Here is a 20,215-nt window from a genome sequence, read left to right as displayed (position 1 = left end):
TCCATGTACTTCTTGAGATTACTGAAGAAGTTCTAAATAAAGATGTATGAGGTTGGTAAATTGTGACAAAAAAAAAGGCATACAAAAATAAAATAGAAAATTTTGTGTAGAGAGAAAACTGGAAATTGATAATTTTCTTTCAATATCAATTTTTGCGGAGAGTGGGGGGAAAAAGTAGTCATGGATTAATAAGTTATACTTTTGGTCAGGTATGAGAAATTTTCTCTTTTGACTTTTGTCAGCATCCTGACCATTATTCCAGAACAAAGTCCATAGCAGAGCAAACTGTTTTGAATGCTAATGGTTTACTATTAAAAGGTGAGATTTTTATATCAACATTGTCTTATTGAGTAAAACATCCTTCAATTTCTAGTAAATATTTGCCTGGATTTTTAGAGATAAATTCAGAGCAGCTTAGTTTTTTATATGATACAGATATTGAGGTATATTGTAAAGATAATTACCATGAAGTGTAAAATGTTTATTAAGAATTCCCTTATAAGTTTCCCATGGGACTTCTCCTCCTGGGCACTTTATAGCTGCTTTAGGTGACCTGAGATTGAGAGTTGGTCTTGCATTCTGAGAGCTTCAACTTTACAGTTTTAGGTGCCTTTGGGAAAAAAAATGCATGGAATTGTGTCCACATCTCGTGGACTGTTATTAAGTACCTATTTTTTTCACATGTTGCTATATAAATTCAAATGTTGCATGGCAATGAAATGATGAGGCCTCAGATGAAACAAGTTTTGTAATTCACATACTTAACATAAAAATAAGGGTTTCAAAAAGTTAAAAGAAAGAACCTAGGCATTAAATGCAATGTAGAACAGATAAGTTAAAGTTTATCTTCAGTTTGTCTAGTGACTGTTTGTCGAGGTTTTTTTTTATTTTTAAACCATAATAATTCCCCTCTTCCAAAGCAACATTGTAATTTCATACCTAGAACCACTCAGGAATGTTCTGTTTTTTTGTAATGTTGCTAGTTTACTTTTCTTTATTTTATTTTTGTCTCTTCATTCTTCTCTTTTTTTTCCTATGTATGTGTATAATTTGATTTATTGAATGTATGCTGTAACTTTTTCCTGAAAGTCAATGTACATTTAGTTGTATTAGTCTTGTATGTAATGAATTGTATTATGAAGTAAAGCTGTCATTTAGAAGAAAAATTAAGGTAAAAAACATTTTCTTAATTAAGATAAGTTCAAGCTGCAGCCTTCCATGTTTTTTGTTTTTGTTTTGTTTGTTTGTTTTTTAACAGGAGTGATTGAAAAATATACCAACCTTTTAAAAAACATCCATCACTTTTAGTCCAAATTACAATTTTGACTAACACATTCCTTTTATTAAACTGAAGGAAACATGATTGTTAGTCTTTTACACCAAAAAAAACTTGGCTTGCTGTCTGGTAAATACCAAAATTCATCTAAAAAATAGTGAACCCACTTGTAATTCATTTCATTGCCTGGAAATCATTGACAGATGGGAAAATTCTCAAGACCTGTGCTTTAAGACCAGCTGGTATCTATGGAGAAGGAGAATTGAGACATTTACCCAGAATTGTGGTAAGCTTAATGTAAAATTCTATTTTATTTTCCTTGGCTCTAGAATATTATTACTGATACATTTTTGCAAAATAAAGCTTTAAGTGGCCCATAGTGCTGGAGATTTTCTTTGTGTGTGTAAATTCAATGATTTGAAAAGAACTGCTACTTCTAAGGTAAAATGGTGTGCAATGTAATCCCAGCAATTTTGTCAATAGGGGCACTCTTCCTGTGTGGATAGAGCGGTACTTGTGAAAGTTAATTGATCTGCAACAATAAACCTTAAAATGAAAGGGAGTGTGAGTTGTCACAGTGTTGATGCTTAGGAAAACATAGCTAGATAATAAAATGAACCTTCAACATTTTGTAAATAACATGATGTGTTAACTGTCTTTAATGGTGCCAGACTTTGTTGAATTACAGCTGAGTGTGTGTAGGAGTAGGCTGGATAAAATTGTGAAAAATTTGCCTTTGAGGTTCCAAGACAGCACAAACTATGTTGATTTCACTTTGTTGTTTGCAGAAAACAGTTAGGAAGTGTACATAGTTTTGAATGCAGATATTTATGCAGAGCTATTAATCTGCCCAATGTAAAATCTTTTGTTCACACTTGTTGCTGTTGTTATACTAGTTTTCTTCAAGTCTGTAATCCTTTTACTCCTAAGATCTCATTATTGAGTAATTGTCTCTACTGTCTGCCTTTCAAATGCTATGATGTTACTTCAAGGAGCTTGGTTTTGGATCAACTAATAATCCCTTAATTGACTGTTTCTTTATTCTTATAACTTTTCATCCTCTGACACCAAGGGTGCTGTCAGTCAACTTGCACCAGAGCTTGATCTTCAGCCCTGATGAGAATCACATCTTTTGTATTTGTCTGTTTTCAGTCATATATTGAGAGAGGCCTTTTTGCCTTCACTTATGGTCAAGATGACTCTATTGTTGACTTTGTTCATGTAAATAATTTGGTTCAAGCTCACATTTTGGCAGGAAAAACTCTCATGGAGGCAGATTCCATAGCTGTAAGTAAGGAATACCTAAATTATGTAACAACAGAATTATTGATGTCAAAGAACCAAGAGTTGAAGTTTAAGGATAATTTTGGTGGCATGTTTTTCATACAATTAATTTCCTAAAATATATTTTTATTATTTTAATATTTGATGGACCATTCTTATTTTTTTGATTGGGTTATATTTCAGGCTGGTGAAGCATATTTTATTTCAGATGACTCCCCTGTAAACAATTTTGAGTTCTTCAGACCTTTGGTAAGTCAAATTTTCTCTAAGTGAATATCTATAAAATTATTCCTTGATGAAGAAGTATTGTACTTATTGAACCTTAAAACAAGCAAGCAAGCAGTTACATATTAAGCAGTGTAAGCCCATTCTCTTCTGGCCTTATAGTTTTGTCTTTCTCCTTTACTTGTCTGAGTAGGTTAAAGTTTGGAATTCAGATTTAAGATTTGGTAAAATTTCCTTTTCCTCTCTTTCATTTTCATTTATCCTCTCTCCTTTGTCTTAGTCAAACAAATCCAAGAAATATTAAGGAAAAGAAATTAAAATTAGGAAAGATGGCTTAACTCTAAAGAAATAATGTATGCCTCAGGTCCTAAACTGTCTCTTGGAATCATCACAATTTGATATTTTCTATTTTCTGACTTAAATGTTTTTTAACAATTTTTCAAATAGGTTGAAGGTTTGGGATACAAATTTCCCAAATTAAAGTTGCCAATAACTCTTGTATATATGGTTGGTAAGTTAAATTTATTTATTTTCATCTTTCAGTTATTAATGTCTAGATTCATATTAATGAGATGAATACTCACATGTTTATCTTTCTTTTATCCTTTCTTTTGTTGTTCAGAGCATTAATCTGTCTGCTTTAGCTTATTTAATTAATCAATACTAATTTATTAATTCATTCATTTATATGATGTTGTCCAGTTATCATATAATGATTTTTTGATGTGTATGACTTACAGTTATTTTCAGTTTTTCTTAAGTCCTTGGTAGTTTGTATTTATATTATTTGGTAAGAGGATATTTAATTATCTGAGTATTTCTATCATTCTGTCTGTGAGTGACAAAGTGGGCTTCTACATGGCAGTTTTTCTTGTTTTATTACTGACCTAAGGCTTGTGATTGCATGCAGACCAAATTGGATTTCAACTGGCCCAATTTCCATTATATGCCAGTTAGCTCTACAAAACTAGCATATTTTCACTACTTTTATCTACCGAGATTAATTAAAGAGTATAAAGTTGGATTATGATTGATCAAAGATTTATTGAGGTAGTCAGAGAACACAAACTCCTTTAAATAAGTTTAAATCTAACAGAGAGATTTTCTGTTTGTAGCATTTTTAACAGAACTGGTTCACTCAGTGACTGGAAGATATATTTATAACTTTCAGCCGCTCCTCACAAGAACAGAGGTACTATTCATCAGCAAACTCACATAATCATAATCTTGCATAGACATGGGAAACTACATGAAAATAGGGAAATAAGTAGCACTGATTGTATGCCATCTTAACAGTCAAATGGGAAATTGTGTCAAAACAATAGAAGTGTCTAAGGACTAATAAGTCCTGACAAAATCAAAGCATTATCCAGTAAAGATATGATGAGGTTAGACAAACACTTCTGTTCATCAGGTTATGTAGACTTAACACCAAAATCTTTCTCTCTTTCCAAGAAAAAATGTAGGATAGGTAGAATCTAGGAGAACTCTGGGTCTGATCTGGGGATTTTAGGGGTGGAGTAACACCAAAACACAGGTGACTTTTTGTGGCATGTCTGTAAAGTAGCTAATTAGTTAAGAACATTTGACCACGTTAAATAAAGGTTATTGTATTGTTTTTATTATTTCCAATGACTTTTCAGCTCTTAAACCCATCAACATATGAATTCACCATTTTCTTTTCTTTGTTAGTGTAAAAGTTTGTTAAAGATCAGTTCAATTTCTGTTTTATGATCAGCTCCTTGATTCTTCAGACCATTGGTGTTGACAGTGTGCTGATGGTGTGGCGAGAAATGAAATGCTGATCACTTCTTTTCTTCTTTTGGCACAGGTTTACAAGACAGCAGTCACTCATTACTTTAGCATGAAGAAAGCCCGCAGTCATTTTGGTTACAGTCCTCAGAAATATTCCCTTGAAGGAGTGATAGAACATTTAAAAAAAAATGGCCATGGAAGACGCAGGCGTCCCTCACGTCTCCTTTATCACATAGTTAACATTGTTGTAGGAATTATGTTTGCATGTTTACTTCTAGCATGGTTACCCAGAGTAGATACTTATATAATTAATTCTTATTATCTTACTACTTTTTGAGGTTGATGTAAGCTCTTTTGGAAATTCAAATGTCTAAAATAGTAATAATAATACAAATAATGGAAAAAATTTTGGATTGCGAGTTCCTGTTCATCACCAGTGGGTGGAGTACTTTGTGAATTACAGAATAATTAGCAGACTCTGTGATAGCTTGTAGGAAAGCCCTGATGTCCCTTTCCATCATTTCTCATCCTTTTCTTTTAAATAACTTAACTTCTAATATAAACTATAACTTGTAATCATCTAGCTAACTTTACTATAAATTATAACTGCAAAAAATAATTTGAAAAAAGCATCCATTTGGCTTTTGGCTGGGTGAAGTGTTCCCCCAAAGATGACTATTTTCAGTTATTATTCACCAACAAGCACCTTTAGACAATCTTAATAGCATCCTATTTTCCTTTGATGTCTGTAGTGGAATTTTTATTGGTGAATAATAAGGGCGTACCCAAAAAAACATAAATGGCACCGGAATTTGATTAAACATTAAGAAATGGTCAATCAATGGAAACCATTAATTCAAGAATGATGATCCAGGATAAAAGTCAGTCACTGATATAAAATTTGATACCAAATTTTTCTCTTCTTGAAAAGGTGAACAAGATCTTTCATCAAGAGATGGTCTAATGAAAAAAAAAATGAAGATCATTTTAGAGTCAACAAAGGGATCAGAATTAGGTTGGGATCATATTCCACCTTTTGTTATGGACCTGTTTTATTGCTTTTTTCTTTTTAGTTTTTTTTTTTCACTTTTATGGGCTCTTCTCCCAAACCAGGCTGCTTCCTTTCCTAGATGATGTAACTAAGAACAAAAGGTACACACATCCTTCCTGGATGGGAGCCTTTTCGCTGCTTGGGGGATTTGATCTAGGCTTTTCCCAGTTTCTTTATCGTGTACTTTCCGCTTTTTGTTCTGCACTTCTCCCAGTGGTGTTCGATCTGGCTGAGGTCCAGCTTTGGTCCAGCTTTGATCCTGCTTTGATTTTATTTTAAGTGATTTTCTCACCCCGGCATTCTCCTTGTCCGACACGTTGTCGCCTGTTGAAATAGTTAAACAATCATTAAATTAGAGTCGCTAAACTTATTCATTTTCTGCTACCTAAAGCAGAATATTGCATATATTTCAATTTTAAACGAAAAAACTCGAACCTTTGGTGTTGTTCATCAACTATTTTTTCACTAAAATTTTCTTTTCACCTTAGTGCATACAAGACTACAAGAAAATTTTTTGTCAGTCTTAAACTTAATGATTTTCTCTCTTTGTCTGCATCGTCATAGAAAAACTACAATAACTTATAAATCAAACGAAAATTGAAACACTATGCGAAAACTATTGAATAAAATGCATAAATAATCTAGTTACTGGTATCTGCATTACCACCACGACTTAGATTCTTGACCAGAGTTATGAATTTTTCTGTCTCTTTCTTCCAGCAGTAAACTTCCCGGTAATTCTCCCGAAGGTGAAGAGCCTTTCCGTGTCTCTCTTGAGAGGTAATAATAATAATAATAATAATAATAATAATAACTTTATTTAAGTGTCAGCGTATTTAGCACTGCTGTGCTAATTGGGGACACTGTAAATGAGGAAACAAATATCGTAAATGAACAGAAACTCGTTGAAAACCCCAACTGGTAGGAGGCAGACCAGTTGGCTATTTACAAAGCGTGCAGGAGTTGAATTCGGGGCCACCGAAGACAAATCAACATAGTGGCAGGGAGGAGGACTTGAACCCGGGACCTCCGGCTTACAAGTGCAGCGCCCTAACCACTAGGAGGACAACTCGGTAATCTTCTTTGCCCACTCGTGTGGCTCAGTAGATGCCACAATTACATCACTTCCACCCTTCACCTCACCAAGTGATACAGAAATTCCGGCCTGACTTGATATAAGGACCGGTTTCCTGGCTGAAATCGCTTCAAGAGCGATCAAACCGAACCCCTCAGCGCGAGACGGCAAAGCCACCAAATCTGCCTCCTGGAACATTTCTTTTAGTTTTGTTTGGTCGCAGTACCGACGGATTGTGAGTTGTTCGTCAGTGATTTTTGTATTTTTAAGGAACCAACTACGAAAACCTTTTTGTTCACCTGCCGGGGAGCCTACACATATCAATTGGAACCTCCTTTCCAAAAGAGCCACTGCATTAGCAATAATATCTAGGCCTTTAACGTAAAGATCCTCCATCTTTAACCTCCCGAGGATGAAGACTTTGAATTCCTTCTCTTTTGAGCTTTCGTCATCAGAAAGTAGCCGAAATGAACAATGCTTAGACGGGCTAAAATTTTCTAAAGTTCCTGGTGTTATCATTTCAACACTGATATCGGGGAGAAACGATTTATACTTTTCACGTAGCATTCTACCGACGCAAATTACCTTGTGTGCTTCTTTGCATAGGTTCAATTCATTATTGTGTTTATTTTCGTTATTATCGATAGTGTCTGTTACCCCTTCTGCCTCTTCTTTGTGTTTTCCTAGATCTTCACAATTTACGTGAATAAATTGCACCCACTTACAGCTGGTGAAGTGCGCAATAAAATAAGCGGCCACACCGAATTTTCGTCCATTACCAACCACGACATCAACATCAACTCCTGGAGGAGGAGTCTTCAAGCTATCCATTGGATCTGTAGATCCGGGGACTCTTTTTGCAGTTATTAAATTCACATTGTTGTTTCGTGCATCCTCTCTGTCCTGATCACTGCTTCCGAATACGTAGCAATAAACATTGACGATGAAACTCCAAAATTTAGCTAAATGAATGGCGAACTCTCGGTTAAAAGTAGATATGCCACCGCGAGATGATTTCCATTCGTCGCACAGAAATACCACATTAATGCGATCCGGTTCTGATTTTTGCTGTTGTTTATCGCACATGTTTGATGTAAATCGAGAGTCCTTTTCTACTTTTCCGTACGTTATGTACAACAGAGTTCTTGCTAGGCCTGTTGTAAAGTGAATCAAATTCAAATATCCCTCTCCTTTGATATGACGCCACCAACAATCTAAAGCGCATGTCCGTTGTCTATATTTAGACAAGAGTTGTTCCATATTTGGTAGGACTTCAGCCATGGTTAATACATTTTTCTCGCGTCTATATTTGAATGTACAGTACTTTCTTCCCGACCGACATTCCCTGATTTGTCGAAGGAATAGACGGACATTAAAGAGAGAAATTAAGGAGGAGGAGAGGAGCCGGAAAGACTACCATAATACCGTTCTGTTGGCCTGTTCATATCAGCAACCTCGTTTGATCGTGTTGTTGATTGCTATGTATAGCCTATTCGTTATTTAAGTACATCAATAAACACAAAAGTTTCTTCCGTTTACCGATCCTTTTTTTATGGCCTCAACGCAATTAGGTCATCAGCTTTTTGGGCGAATATTAGCTGCCTTACCACCGAAAGGAAAGTTATTTGAAAGATTTTTTCTAACCTGCATGTTGAACACATCATTTTGTCAGACAAGAACAGGGTTTCGATTACATGACTTCATGACTTTCCATTAGATTTTCTAGGAGTCATATAGCTTTCCACGGCGGACAATTGAGAAGTTTGGGTTAAAGTAACTCCTAAACTTTCCGGAACTAACATTCAAATTCCTTGGATTGATAGGCCTGGAAGATGACATGGTAGATCGAGGGTTATGGATAAAAACAAGCTTAAAACTGTGAATTAACACAGCCAGCAAATGTTAGCAGCGAACCCGCACGTAGCGCTGAAACTCGACAAGTAGCGCCGGCAACGGGTGTAAACCAGAACAGGTTTCTCTCGCAAGTGATGTTTAATCTGAAACTACTTTATATCAAGCGCGCTAACAGACACGCAGGCAACGTAGTACTTAACTGAATATCGTTTGTTCTGTGTTGTGGTCAAAAATTGATAAACATAAACTCTTGCTATTGAATGGATTGTTCTCCCTGTTATGTAAGCAGTTCTGAAAATACTCTCGTCTGTTTCGATATGTTCCGATCGCTACTCTGTACTCAGATCACATCAACACATTTAGAAAATATATACTAGATATGTGGATCGAACTGACTTTTTTGTAGAACGAACTAACTATTTTGTGAAACGATCTGACATGAAACGAAATAACTGGTTACCCTATGACTTTCCAAGATTTCGTTAATGAGCAAGACTACTTTAACCCAACAAAATGTAACATAGGCTTTATCCACAATAAACTGGGTTTAGCCTCAAATCATGTATAAGGTATCATCTCATAAAAAAAGTACGAGAAAATCATCTTTTACTTTTCTGGACATTTCAACAATTCCAATCACTGTAAGAGACAGTGTTGAGTTCACTGCAATGTTTATTTGTCATCCTTACAATTACTTAATTACATAGCTCTTTATCATGTTTTGACACATACAACTATAAATTAACACCATTCACAAAACAACCAAACTGAGAGAAGAGAAGGATATGATCTTGTTACACTGGGCAACTCTCAACCCATTACAGCCTAACATCAATATGCATATTCCCCTCTCTGTTCCCTATACCTTTCCTAGGGTGCTGACAAAGAGAATTGATATAACAATCAAGAGCCTCTTCAGTTGATGATCATTTTCTTCATTCTTGTGACCATGATGTATTACTTAAGGGGCCATATTGTTATGAGAAAGTATATGCTCATCACTCTTAGGGGTTAAAGGGTTAGGTAAAACACTGTTTCAAAAGACAAACTGATAAAGGTTCTCAACTCACTTTCCATAAATTCAAAATCATAGTCCAGGTATTTTATTCCTTTCAATGACTACAATTACACAAGTTTTTATAGCTTGATCTAGAGTAACTTTAAATTGTTATCAACATTTGCAGAAATTTTCTTCCTTTCAATTTAATAAGGCAAATTTTCCTATGATGAAAGACAATTTTAAAAATTGCCTGTTGATTGAGCTCCAACTTTTTAAAGCAAACAGAACTTTAATGTACAGAATGGTGTCGAAAATCCTCAACAGGCAAACATAATCAAGACTGGCAATGACTTGCAGTGCATCCAACTGAAAATATTATTAGCCTGAGGTGAGATATGTTAATAACTTAACCATGCTAAGATATATTGCATCTAAACTCACCAATGCAGTATCATGACCTCCTGCAAGTAGACTAATGTATACACATTTTAGTTTATTTACCACTCACATAATCATCTTATCTGTTACACTGCTACATTTTTACAATCTGTAGTTGACCACTAACTCTATTACACCACTAAAGAAACAAAGCTGTTATACTGCTGGATGTTTCTCTTGAGGATGTCGATACAGGGACCTAGCACTCGTTCAAAGCGCTGCCTGTCAAGTTTGACACATTTAAGGGTTCCTTTTGCCCGCACTGTTGCAGCACGTGGACGATTAAGAACCAGGGCAATTTCACCTGCAATAAAAAGATGTGTACATAAGAATTAAAAAGTATTGTAGGATGATCTGAGATACAGTGGGCTAGTACTCAAATAGCAAGTCTGAGTTTGACCATGGCCAAGTCACAGCATTGTGTTCTTGGGCTAAAACATTGCACTGGCAATGCATTTTGCAACCCATAAGTAAAATAGGCACCAGCAAACTGTTTACCCCCTACACCCTACAGACTCTTCTCTACATATCTTGAACATGTTTAATAATCAAGAGCTTCTCCCTATGTTAGATTATGTAGTAATTATGTACAAAGAAATTAGATGCTAGTCAATCTTTGGGTTTTGAGGGTTAAGCCCTCTCACAATGTGCATTCTGACTTAAAAGGGACTCACATCATCGCATCCAAGTGAAAAATTGTATTAGAATTTACAACCTTTCACAACCTTTCAAGTACAAGATTTATTCAAATGGTACACCTCAAACCTCATGATTATATCATTCTTGACTCTCTCTCTCTCCCTCTCCTCAATCAAAAATTAATAATCAGTGCATCATAAATATCAACTCAGTTGTCAATCTAAACATTTGACTTCCTAAATTATTCCATTAAGTACTGCTCTCACCAAAGTAGTCTGATTGTCCTAGCCGGCTGACCTCTATATAATCTTCATTTGGTGACCTCCGCTGCAAAACCACAGCTACCCCCTGGAGGAAAAAAAAAAAAGAAACAAAATTACAGATAATTGTTTCCTTCTCTTCAAAATGCAGAGTGCTCAGTATGTGATTTTCATTTGATACATTGTATGCCTTATGAGCATTCCGTAAGTTCATCTGTTAACTAGTTGTTTTTCTGTGCTGTTTCATTACCAATTGGAAATCTTAAAATTAAAATTTAAGGTGCAAGTGCATTGTAATTACATCATACTAATCAATTACATTATACTAATCAATTGACAAAGTGATTTTCAGCTTTTGTTGCCATACCTCGAAATTGTAACTACCATAATTCACTCTAAATTTCATATTTTATCATTCATTTAGTTATTCACCCATTCACCCATTCAGTAAGTTTCAGATATAGTCATATTCACATTTGTGTTATTTTTTTGCCTAGGCACTCTTTTTTAATAAGTACCATTATTCCTCTTGGCACCTTGTGAATGATTAATTGATTTATTACTGGGTCATGACTTTTGCACAAAGAAAGGTATGTCTTCCATTTAGTTCTATGAGCTATCACAATGAAAAACAGAGACTGATCTAACTGTTGTTTAGACTAAACTATAAAAAAGCAAGTGGCTTAAAAGAAAATCAGTTTATTGTAAATACTAAAGATAATTCTTACATCAACAATGATGTAAAATTCATCCCCATGCTCTCCTTGGACTACAACATTTTCATTATCCTCATAAGTAACAGCTTCCAGTGCATCAGCCACTGTGAGACGTTCCCATTTATCAAGGGATTCAAGGATACTGACTTTCTCCAGGAACTGTTCATACATTTTTCTCTTACGGATCTGGCTACCCATCAATATACGACGGTAAGTAACTCGGTCAATGGCCCAAAGCTTCACATCAGTTCGTGACTAGGAGGCAGAAACAAAAAGAAAAAGATGTGATTTTCAAGCAGCCAACATCAGCCAGAGCCCTAAATCCATTGCAATGTAAACTGCAGAGCTATTAGTGACCATGGTTTTGGACTACAAAGTGGTTACTTTCCTGTAACATTCCTACTTTTATTCACACCAAAAATATTGAAAGAAAACATTAGTAAGACCTCATGCATCATAGGGTAGAAAAAAACAAAACTTAAAGAAATTGGAATTTAAATTGATTGGAGGAGCTTTTCTTAACAGTGAGTAATACAAGCCGAGGCACAGATTTGCAATACAAGCCAGCAAGCTAAAATGGTTGGTAGAATAAAGGAATTTTTTATGCCTAGCTAAGCTAAGGGTAAAAGTTCACAGGTATCTATCATGATTTCATCCTCAATTGTTTTAATTTTCAACATGGTTATTTGCTATTAAACAAGTAGTCTGCTCAGTAACCCTAATACCTCTATAGCTGTGAAAACCAACCAAATAACAAAAACAGTCAATCCAGTTTTCTTACCTTTATGGTAGCTGCTCTTGGTGTTCCATAAATCAAGGCTAGTTCACCAAAACTGCCTCCTTCACCAATGGTAGATACATACTCATCACTAACAAACACCTATAAAAAGCAAATAAAGAAATCATAATTAGTTCTTAGCATTTCTGGGATTACCCTGTTCAGTAGTTCTGCATTACCGATGATGAAACCCCATGTTCCTTGAAAATTTGAAAGCTGCACTGCAGGGTATAAAACACGAGTATCCATATTGTAGACTAAAGTAGAAATCTATCAACAAATGTTGTCACATGAAGTCTGTCACTTGATGTTCCTGGTTTCATCCCTTAGCACTTTAAAATGTTATTCATAACCATCAGAAATTTCACATTTTGTTGGTTGGCCATTCTTGCCACTTTTTTCTCGTAATTTTTTTCTTTTTTTTTTAATGAAGATCTTGACTGGCTGACGGTAAACAATCAGAAAAGCTATCCCTGGGCATAATTTACGGATACTTAATCCTTCCCAAGTTAATAAACAAACAATGTTCATGAAACATATTGCTGAGAGATATCTTCGATTTTAAGTCCTCAAGATAAAATACACATTTAAAACGTGGTATCCGATTTCGTGAGCGATAAAACGAGGCCGGCAAAAGTTTGGAGAATTTTTGAGAGTCCTTGTAATGTGGTAATGTGTTTAGGTGACTGTTCAACATTATGTAAATAGCCAACAAGAACATTTACATCGACTTCACCGCTGTCAATGATGTAAAAGTTATCGCCCTCGTCCCCTGAAACAGCACAAAGATAAATGTCATGGCCTTGAAACTTCAAATGTAGTGTTACATATTACTTTGAGCAAGGAGTGGGAGATTACTCAAACAATATCGCCGCTTTTTAGTAGAAAAAAATCTCATTAATCTCGTTAAGCTTGAGAAAATTTTGATCCACGCTGTAGAAAAAAAGGGTACGACAGCAATCGCACAGCTCTAATTATACAAACAGTCCTAGTCTACAGGCAGAGAGACAACTTCTTACATAAAATGAGAGAGTATTTTTAGAGGATCCGAGTATACCAGTTTAAATTTGAGAAATCAAAGCGTATTCATCCCTTACCTTGCTGAATTACAATCTCGCCTGCACTGTGTTTAACCAAAGACATAGCATCGAAAATATCGCTGAAGGAAAAACAACATTGATTTACGCTCTGAACCTAAAAATTTTCTTAAATCGAAAAGCAACACTCCCAGTTGAAATGCATCCTTCCCGCTTACCTTCTTTCATTTTCGTCCAGGTGAGAAAACAGAATATTTTTCGCGATCGCCTTCGACAGGGCGGCCATGGTTTTGTAGTCTTTCGGTACGACCTATATCAAAATATAACCAAGAAAGGGCCGCGTCAGTTGTCGCGATTCTCACCGAGACTAGTTCTCTACCTCACCAATCTTTAAGACCTTTCAATCATATTACCTTTTTCACATAAGACGTAGCTTCATCTTCGGTAATAGGTCCAGCACTAACAGCTCCGCGGCGTTTTCTGGAGACGCCAACAGGACCTGGAAGATCTTCAATTTCTAGTTTTTCTTCGGGTTCGCCGCGTTCCTGCGGCTCTGCTTCGTGCTCCTGGAAAATAATTTCAAGAGATGTTGTTCAATCATGAAGCAAAATTACTCGTCAGATTGAATTACACGCCGAAAATCGTAGAAGAAACTCGGCATAAAAAAATAACAAAACAGTAGAACAAAGCTTCGACGTGGAGCTAAATAAAATCACCTTTTCGAGCTTTTCAAAATACTCCCGAAAAAACTTGTGAGGGTTGTCTGGCTTTTTGATACATAACTGCACGATGCAGTCCTTAAGAATAGCTTGGATATTATATTTTTCCACATAGACTTCGCACTGCTTGAGCGCTTCAGCATCACCATCCTGCCTTTTAGACGCCATTTTGCTCGCAAATGTCGATCGGAGAAGAACTGACGTGACGTCACAGCTACTTAACCAATATCAGCCATGCTGTGACGTCAATGTGACGTCGAAAACGAAATGCGTGGGTACAAGGAGTCAAATACTTAGATCGACAATTAAACCACGAGACGGCAACCCTTCACCAAAATTTCACAACAAGCTTTTTTTGGGGCGCCATAGGTAGCGCTAACTTAACAGAAAGTGGAAAATTGAATTGCACATATAATGAATTCAAGTCGCTTAAATTCTACTTTTAGAGGAATTGCGATGCAATGCGAACCGGTTCCAAATTCAGAATAAAGAAAATAATAGGGCGCTTTATCGCCCCCGCATTCTCGCAATAATTCATTTTTAATTTGTGGCAATATAAACCTCTAGTACCTATTTACGTCGATCTATTACGTCTGTTTACACAGTTTTGTCTCATTTTATTCGATGTAATTCAAATTCGGGTTAATTTTACTCACGTCCATCTTTTTTTACCAGGAGCACCGAGCTACGGATTGTATACCTCATTTTACGATTTTCTTCCTTCATCAACGTTAACACGTTACATTTTTCCTTGAATGGTGTAATTTTTTTTTTAGGAACATTATTTTTTTTGTCGTATTAAAAGGTGTCCTAAAATTTACCAACTCGGCCATAGTCGTAAAGATAATGAAAATAATTAAAACCGTTTTTATTTTCCTTACACGATTTCACCTGTACATCGGTGAAGCTTATTTTCATTATTCTTTCTCTGTCAGTCATTCATTCAGTTTTGGTGAACTAAGAGACTATTCTTATTATCATCTGACTGTCGATTTTTATTCATAATACACCTGATATTATTAAAATTTTAAAGGTATGTTCCTTGACATGGCCTTATGGGCACGTCTTCTTGACCTTTAAACTGGCTCACTTAGAAAATGTATTTAAACTTTTAGCATTCAATTTTTTCATTGGTCCATGGAAGCGTCCATCCAGCCCTAATAATGAGACTAAGACTGTGATCTTTGTTTGTTGAGACATCATTAACTACGTTAGCCCAAAATCTTAGACCAAAAACGAGTACCGTTTGATAAGTACTTGGGGAGGGTGCTTTTTGTAAACGTGGCGGCAGACTGTTACATGGTGCGTAGCCTCGGTGTAAGACGTCGAAAATTTAACATTTTCTGTCACGAAAACAAAAACTTTTGGCAGAAATTTTGGTCTAAATGGCTTGTTCTTTTCACTGTTTCTATTCAACTGTGTGTAGGCTTTGTAAATGCAATCTGGAAGTTGAAGGGGAGGGGGGAGAGGGGGGTTTGTACTCAGAGCGGTAAGGTGGAGTTAGGTTCGAAACCTTAAAAATGTTTTTCACCCCATCAGATCACTAAAGCTATTGCCACTCACTTCAAATTAAAGTCATGAAAAGCTGACCTGTCTGATAGAGGACGGACATACGATAGAACTATTATTTGAGGCTCAAAAAGAACCATGAGTATTTGATCACCATACGATCGTTACAAGCACAGTTTCATGTCATCAGATTCTTAGTCGGTAGATTTATATAGACTAATTTGCGAATTTCATCAGCGTTGAAAGCCGGTGCTTTTTCACTGAAGATCATTTCCTCTACTGAATCACTTATTTTCATCTTGCTAGACATCTAGTTTTTATTGTTACTATGTATTATTACAATTTAATTTAGTTACAATTGTTTATTCCTTTAAATTCGTCTCTCTATGGCCTGTGTTACATTTACGTGAACTGAAAACAATATGGTACTTAATACATTGATATTATACACAGCAGTCAAAGTACATTGAAATCACGTGCATATCTTGAGCTCTCTTGGATTTAAGCTAGATTTCTCTCCAAAACTCATCAGATTTGACGAAATTTAATGTTACCAAAATTTGTCGCTTTTTCGCAAGCGAGACAGCGAGAAGTTCATCGGCGCAACGCAAGTGAGATGAAAATGAAAACAATTTAGGACAATAGGTGTAATCCATACATGACTATTTACCTGCCCAGTGGTATCACCATCACAAAGGAACGAAGACATAACTGCCCAAGTAACCCCGTTCACTGCTTCATTAATGAACACATTTTGAGAACTCAAACAAAATTTACACGTCGACAACTGTGGTTATAATTGCGATATTTGAGTTTTTAGCATAATTATTCTTGAAACGTTTTTTTATTTATTCATAGCTCTTGAATAAATAAATAAATTTGTTTCAATTCATCTTGACTCACTCGCCCGAGAACCTGACTATTTTTGAGATAAATCTTCCACAAATTAAGATGTTAATACGTACTGAGTTAAACAAAGAGATAAATCAACATCTTATTTCCAAGATCTTCGAGATTTTATAATTTCTCATCCAGGTGGAGATCGGTCTCATGAAGCAGAGGGGCCTTAGGAAAAATGTGGGATATTAGCTAAAGACGAAACTGGGGCGTGTACTAGAGCAGGCTACCGCATGTGCGATCGATAACGAAATGCAAACTAACCATTCAACTCCAAGAAGTGATTAACATGTAATTTCTCCCCATAATATCAATACGTTATCCAGCAAACAGGTAATGAGAACACTCAAACTTATCCAGTAGTAACAGAAGCTTATGACCTTAGGTTATAAGCTTCTGGTAGTAGTTGTTATTCTGATCTAACACCAAATTTTTGTAGCTAATTTATATAGAAGTGTGTAGCAACCAGGGGGAGAATTCAGTAACAATCTGGTCTTGGGAGTTAAAGGGTTAATGGCCGACTGAGAAGATCACATGCAGTGATCACATGCAGGGATGTACACTGATGAATATTTTCACAAAGTAATTGAAGCATTATGCTCTACAGGGGGCAGAAAAAAGGGGGGGGGGAGTTGAGGTAAGTTTTCAAACCTCTTCCATAAGTGTATCATTCAAAAAGGCTACACACATTTAAGTTTCATTTTGGTGTATCTAGAACAAGGAATAGAACAAATTTGCACACAGCTTTTCTTTGTTTCTCAGGGAAATCAGTTACTTGCAGATCTCCTTTAAAAAAGCCATTATTTGGAAAATGATTTTCTTTCATTTCATTTTTTTTAATCATTTTACACAAGAATGTTCAACAAAAATCATCACAAGTAATAAATATCCTCTTCTCCCCAAGCCCTTCTTTACTCTGTCAGCATCTGAAGCACTTGTCGAACTCTGGATTCAACCACAGTATCCTGTTCACTTCCCCCTAACATTGTAAGAGAAAAATAGCACAAAGTAGTGAACCAGGGCCAAAGGAAAAGCTAACACAATGAAGAATAGGATTAAACTCTCTGCTTTTGATTAGGTTTGATAAGATTAGATTGTCCATGGGGAGGGGGGAAGGGGTGATTTGAGGATTTTGAGAGGGGATCACATGGTTTTCAGTGCAAACAGAGGGGGGATTAGTCATTGCCAACAAAGAATTAAAGAAGGACTATAGAAAATGGATCACCAATTAACTGCCAATGAGGAGGGGATCAGAAGAATACTACAAAGCCTTATGGAGGGGTCAGTCAAATTTTATTGTGACCTAAATAAAATCCTCTGACCCCTCTCGACAATAAATAATGACCATTTCCTGGATTTGGTTAACAGAGATTTCTCTCGTGAAATAGCTGATGACAGTGAGGCCTGAATCAACTATTATACATGGATATTAAGAGTGAATAGAATAATTGTTTCAGAGTAAATCTGTTAGTTAATTCAAATTTTAGCAACAAGCTCATATTTTCTTTTCTTTTTTTGCTATCTATACAATGTTAGCAAAATAATTTTGTTCACTGCCTATCAGGCAATATGCAGCCAGTAATGTGGCCAATCAGGTTACTGCATTTGTGGTAGGAAGCTAGTAGATTTTACATTACAATGATGACAAGCATCCACCCTAATGAGGAGGGGAGATGCCAGCAAACACTTTAATATGCTGAGGGGTTTTAGTCACTTCCTTTAACATCACAGATACAATAAATGTCCATTTCCAACTATATCACTGATCATAAATGTCTTCATATACAAACCTTCTCCAGAGTCGAGCCTTTGCTCTGCTATCTTTATAGTCTTCTCTTTTGCTGCTCCTTCCAGTCCCTCGAGATATTTAAGCAGAATGCCAAAGTTTTCATCAGAGATCTAAAGAAAGGTTGGATTAGTTTAGTTTAAATTGTTTGTACTTCACTTCATATCTGAAATTGTTTGTTTAAAATATTTTTTTAATGTTTTTGAAGAGGGTTACACAATGAGGGATGGTAAATAGTAAAATCAGGACTCATGAGAGGCAGAGACTCCTACTTCCAAATCCAAGACTGTGTAAAACACTTTTAGCAACTTACCCTTGTTTTACTGAGATTATTGCAAGATACTAATAATACTAGTTTTCCATATTCCAGCCCATTGTTTAGAAGCTTCAACCATTTATAATAACATCTATCCTTTGCAAAGCTGTTTCTCTACTAAAAAGGGATATTCACGCAGATCTTAGACAAATTGGAAAAAAAATTTTTTTCTTATTTCCTTGTTATTACCAAGTAAGAGAACTTTGCTTTTTACATGCTCTAAAAATCAACCCCTCTTCACTTAAGTATTAAACTTTTAGGTGCTTTCTGTTCAAAGCTTTTGAAAGTGCTTTCAAGTTTAACAATATCTAATCAATTAATTTCACTGACCTGCTCTTGATCAAACATATTCTTCAGAAGCCACACTTGACGAACTTTCTTAAAGTTCCAGTGTTGCCTATTGTTAAACCATGTGTGCAAGTAGTCAATAGCTGGATGAAGGGCAGATTTTGATTCCTTTTGCGGTTCTTGTCTAGATTTCTTTTTCCCTTCATTTCTCTTCTCTTCCTTGACTGCACCCTCACAAGTCTCTAACATTTCCTCATGAAGTCCCTCATTACTTTGTGCATCAAATATGTAATGTAACTCATTTCCTGTTTTCCTCTTTTTCTTTTTCTTTTTGCTTTCTATCTCACAATCATCAATGTTTATATCATGAATGTTTTCCGGGTTACCTGAATACTGTTCTTCAAAAAAGGCATTATCATCAGGCTTCTTTTTTGTCCTTTTCTTCCCAACAACGATAGCTGATTTTTTCAATTTTTTATCATATTTGCCTTTGGAATTTTCCCTATTCTCGCGTTCCTCTTCATTTTGAGCCGAATAATTGTCATTACCACGTGAATTTTTCTTTCGTTTCTCTTTGTCGAGACTTTCTTGATCGCTGTTTTCCCTAAACTTGTCTTCTTTTCCGAAACTAACGAGCTGCTCTTCGCCAAAATTTCGCTGTTTACTTTTTTCTGAGCTTGTGGGTTCTTGTGTTCTTTCACGGGGTTTTAGCTTTCCTTTAGATACTCTCTCTTTTTGTTCGCCTTTAGATTGGCAATTATCAGTTGTGCTGTTGCACTCTTCTGTCCTCTCAACAACTGTCTCCTTCTTTATTTTCTTTCCCTCTTTACTTGAGATATCTCTTTGGCAGTTCTCTCCGTCAGAATCTCGAGCACGTTTCTGCCCTTTCGGCAAAGTTTCACTCTGACTAAATTTGCGAGCCATCGCAACACTTTTCTGAGCACGATGCCCTTCGTATTTTTTTGCTTTCTTTTTCTCTTTCCTTCCCTCTTTTAAATTTCCCTTTGCCATGACGAAAGTAAATGCTGGGACGAGAGTTTTACTGCTCTGATCACTTCAATTTCATAAGAAATCTAGCGGTCAACTCACAATGTTCTCCGCCATGTTGAAAGTTACCGAGTGGGAACCTGGGTCAATGGAGGTAAAGGCAGCCCCATTCCTTCTCAACCTCCCCTGGTAGCTGACCCTGTTATGAACTGGCATCCTGTCTGAGAGGTGTTCAATAGGCCATTTTACAGTTATGTACTTGGTTGCCAAGCCTTTGATTTGGAGTGAGGCTGAAGGTGACCTTGCTGTGATAGAGAATAGTATC

At 36.0% G+C, this 20,215-nt stretch overlaps 4 protein-coding genes and 1 long non-coding RNA gene across 8 annotated transcripts in view; 2 read left to right on the top strand and 3 right to left on the bottom strand.

Moving 5' to 3' along the window:
* LOC113673650 (short-chain dehydrogenase/reductase family 42E member 1-like) overlaps positions 1-5,378 on the top strand; it is a 7,463-nt gene extending 2,085 nt beyond the window's left edge. For 2 of the 3 annotated variants that reach the window (XM_089186026.1, XM_089186027.1), the window contains 7 exons: positions 243-318; positions 1,480-1,562; positions 2,429-2,563; positions 2,744-2,809; positions 3,233-3,296; positions 3,901-3,977; positions 4,617-5,378. In XM_089186026.1, coding sequence (XP_089042152.1) covers positions 243-318; positions 1,480-1,562; positions 2,429-2,563; positions 2,744-2,809; positions 3,233-3,296; positions 3,901-3,977; positions 4,617-4,877 — 762 coding nt within the window. In that variant the 3' untranslated portion in view covers positions 4,878-5,378. Of the gene's footprint in view, positions 1-242; positions 319-1,479; positions 1,563-2,428; positions 2,564-2,743; positions 2,810-3,232; positions 3,297-3,900; positions 3,978-4,240; positions 4,323-4,616 lie in introns of all 3 variants that reach the window. The other variant, XR_016180689.1, reaches the window with a different exon arrangement.
* LOC149039213 (uncharacterized) lies at positions 4,380-7,947 on the bottom strand. 2 transcript variants are annotated; one of them, XR_016180690.1, is made up of 2 exons: positions 6,256-6,373; positions 4,380-5,915 (listed from the first exon to the last, which is right to left on the bottom strand). XR_016180690.1 is itself a non-coding variant. In XM_089186028.1 (2 exons), the coding sequence occupies exons 1-2, from the start codon at positions 7,945-7,947 to the stop codon at positions 5,880-5,882; spliced, it is 732 nt and encodes a 243-aa protein (XP_089042154.1). In that variant the 3' UTR covers positions 4,380-5,879. The 2 variants fall into 2 exon arrangements, 1 of the variants encoding a protein (XP_089042154.1); XM_089186028.1 differs by lacking the exon at positions 6,256-6,373 and adding an exon at positions 7,252-7,947.
* LOC149039212 (uncharacterized) lies at positions 6,374-10,263 on the top strand. The gene is made up of 2 exons (XR_016180691.1): positions 6,374-6,901; positions 7,354-10,263. It is a non-coding gene; the product is annotated as an uncharacterized LOC149039212 (long non-coding RNA).
* On the bottom strand, positions 9,175-14,344 carry LOC113673641 (cAMP-dependent protein kinase type I-beta regulatory subunit). Its single transcript, XM_027190055.2, has 9 exons — positions 14,105-14,344; positions 13,802-13,954; positions 13,607-13,698; positions 13,449-13,510; positions 13,077-13,123; positions 12,355-12,453; positions 11,586-11,828; positions 10,864-10,945; positions 9,175-10,262 (listed from the first exon to the last, which is right to left on the bottom strand). The coding sequence occupies exons 1-9, from the start codon at positions 14,273-14,275 to the stop codon at positions 10,090-10,092; spliced, it is 1,122 nt and encodes a 373-aa protein (XP_027045856.1). The 5' UTR covers positions 14,276-14,344; the 3' UTR covers positions 9,175-10,089.
* Positions 14,345-15,907: 1,563 nt separating this feature from the next.
* Positions 15,908-20,033, bottom strand: LOC113673653 (uncharacterized). The gene is made up of 3 exons (XM_027190070.2): positions 18,946-20,033; positions 18,304-18,412; positions 15,908-17,492 (listed from the first exon to the last, which is right to left on the bottom strand). The coding sequence occupies exons 1-3, from the start codon at positions 19,912-19,914 to the stop codon at positions 17,425-17,427; spliced, it is 1,146 nt and encodes a 381-aa protein (XP_027045871.2). The 5' UTR covers positions 19,915-20,033; the 3' UTR covers positions 15,908-17,424.
* Positions 20,034-20,215: the final 182 nt, after the last annotated feature.

This window comes from Pocillopora damicornis, chromosome 10 (assembly GCF_964200805.1).
Source record: "Pocillopora damicornis chromosome 10, jaPocDami1.2, whole genome shotgun sequence".
Lineage (NCBI taxonomy): Eukaryota > Metazoa > Cnidaria > Anthozoa > Scleractinia > Pocilloporidae > Pocillopora > Pocillopora damicornis.
This window is presented reverse-complemented; position numbering and strand designations above follow the sequence as displayed.

Bases quoted from the DNA above. Each gene is read 5' to 3' on its own strand.
- LOC149039213 (XM_089186028.1), bottom strand. From the start codon at position 7,947: ATGGCTGAAGTCCTACCAAATATGGAACAACTCTTGTCTAAATATAGA. The intron at 5,916-7,251 runs GTAATTTGCGTC...CTATTTCAACAG, and splicing joins TATGCAAAGAAGCACACAAG to GCGACAACGTGTCGGACAAG.
- LOC113673641 (XM_027190055.2), bottom strand. From the start codon at position 14,275: ATGGCGTCTAAAAGGCAGGATGGTGATGCTGAAGCGCTCAAGCAGTGC. The intron at 13,511-13,606 runs GTAAGCGGGAAG...TTTTTCCTTCAG, and splicing joins CTGGACGAAAATGAAAGAAG to CGATATTTTCGATGCTATGT. The intron at 10,946-11,585 runs GTAAGAATTATC...TTTTTCCTCCAG, and splicing joins AATTTTACATCATTGTTGAT to GGGGTAGCTGTGGTTTTGCA.
- LOC113673653 (XM_027190070.2), bottom strand. From the start codon at position 19,914: ATGGCAAAGGGAAATTTAAAAGAGGGAAGGAAAGAGAAAAAGAAAGCA. The intron at 18,413-18,945 runs GTCAGTGAAATT...ACCTTTCTTTAG, and splicing joins ATATGTTTGATCAAGAGCAG to ATCTCTGATGAAAACTTTGG. The intron at 17,493-18,303 runs GTTTGTATATGA...TTACAATGTTAG, and splicing joins AAGGCTCGACTCTGGAGAAG to GGGGAAGTGAACAGGATACT.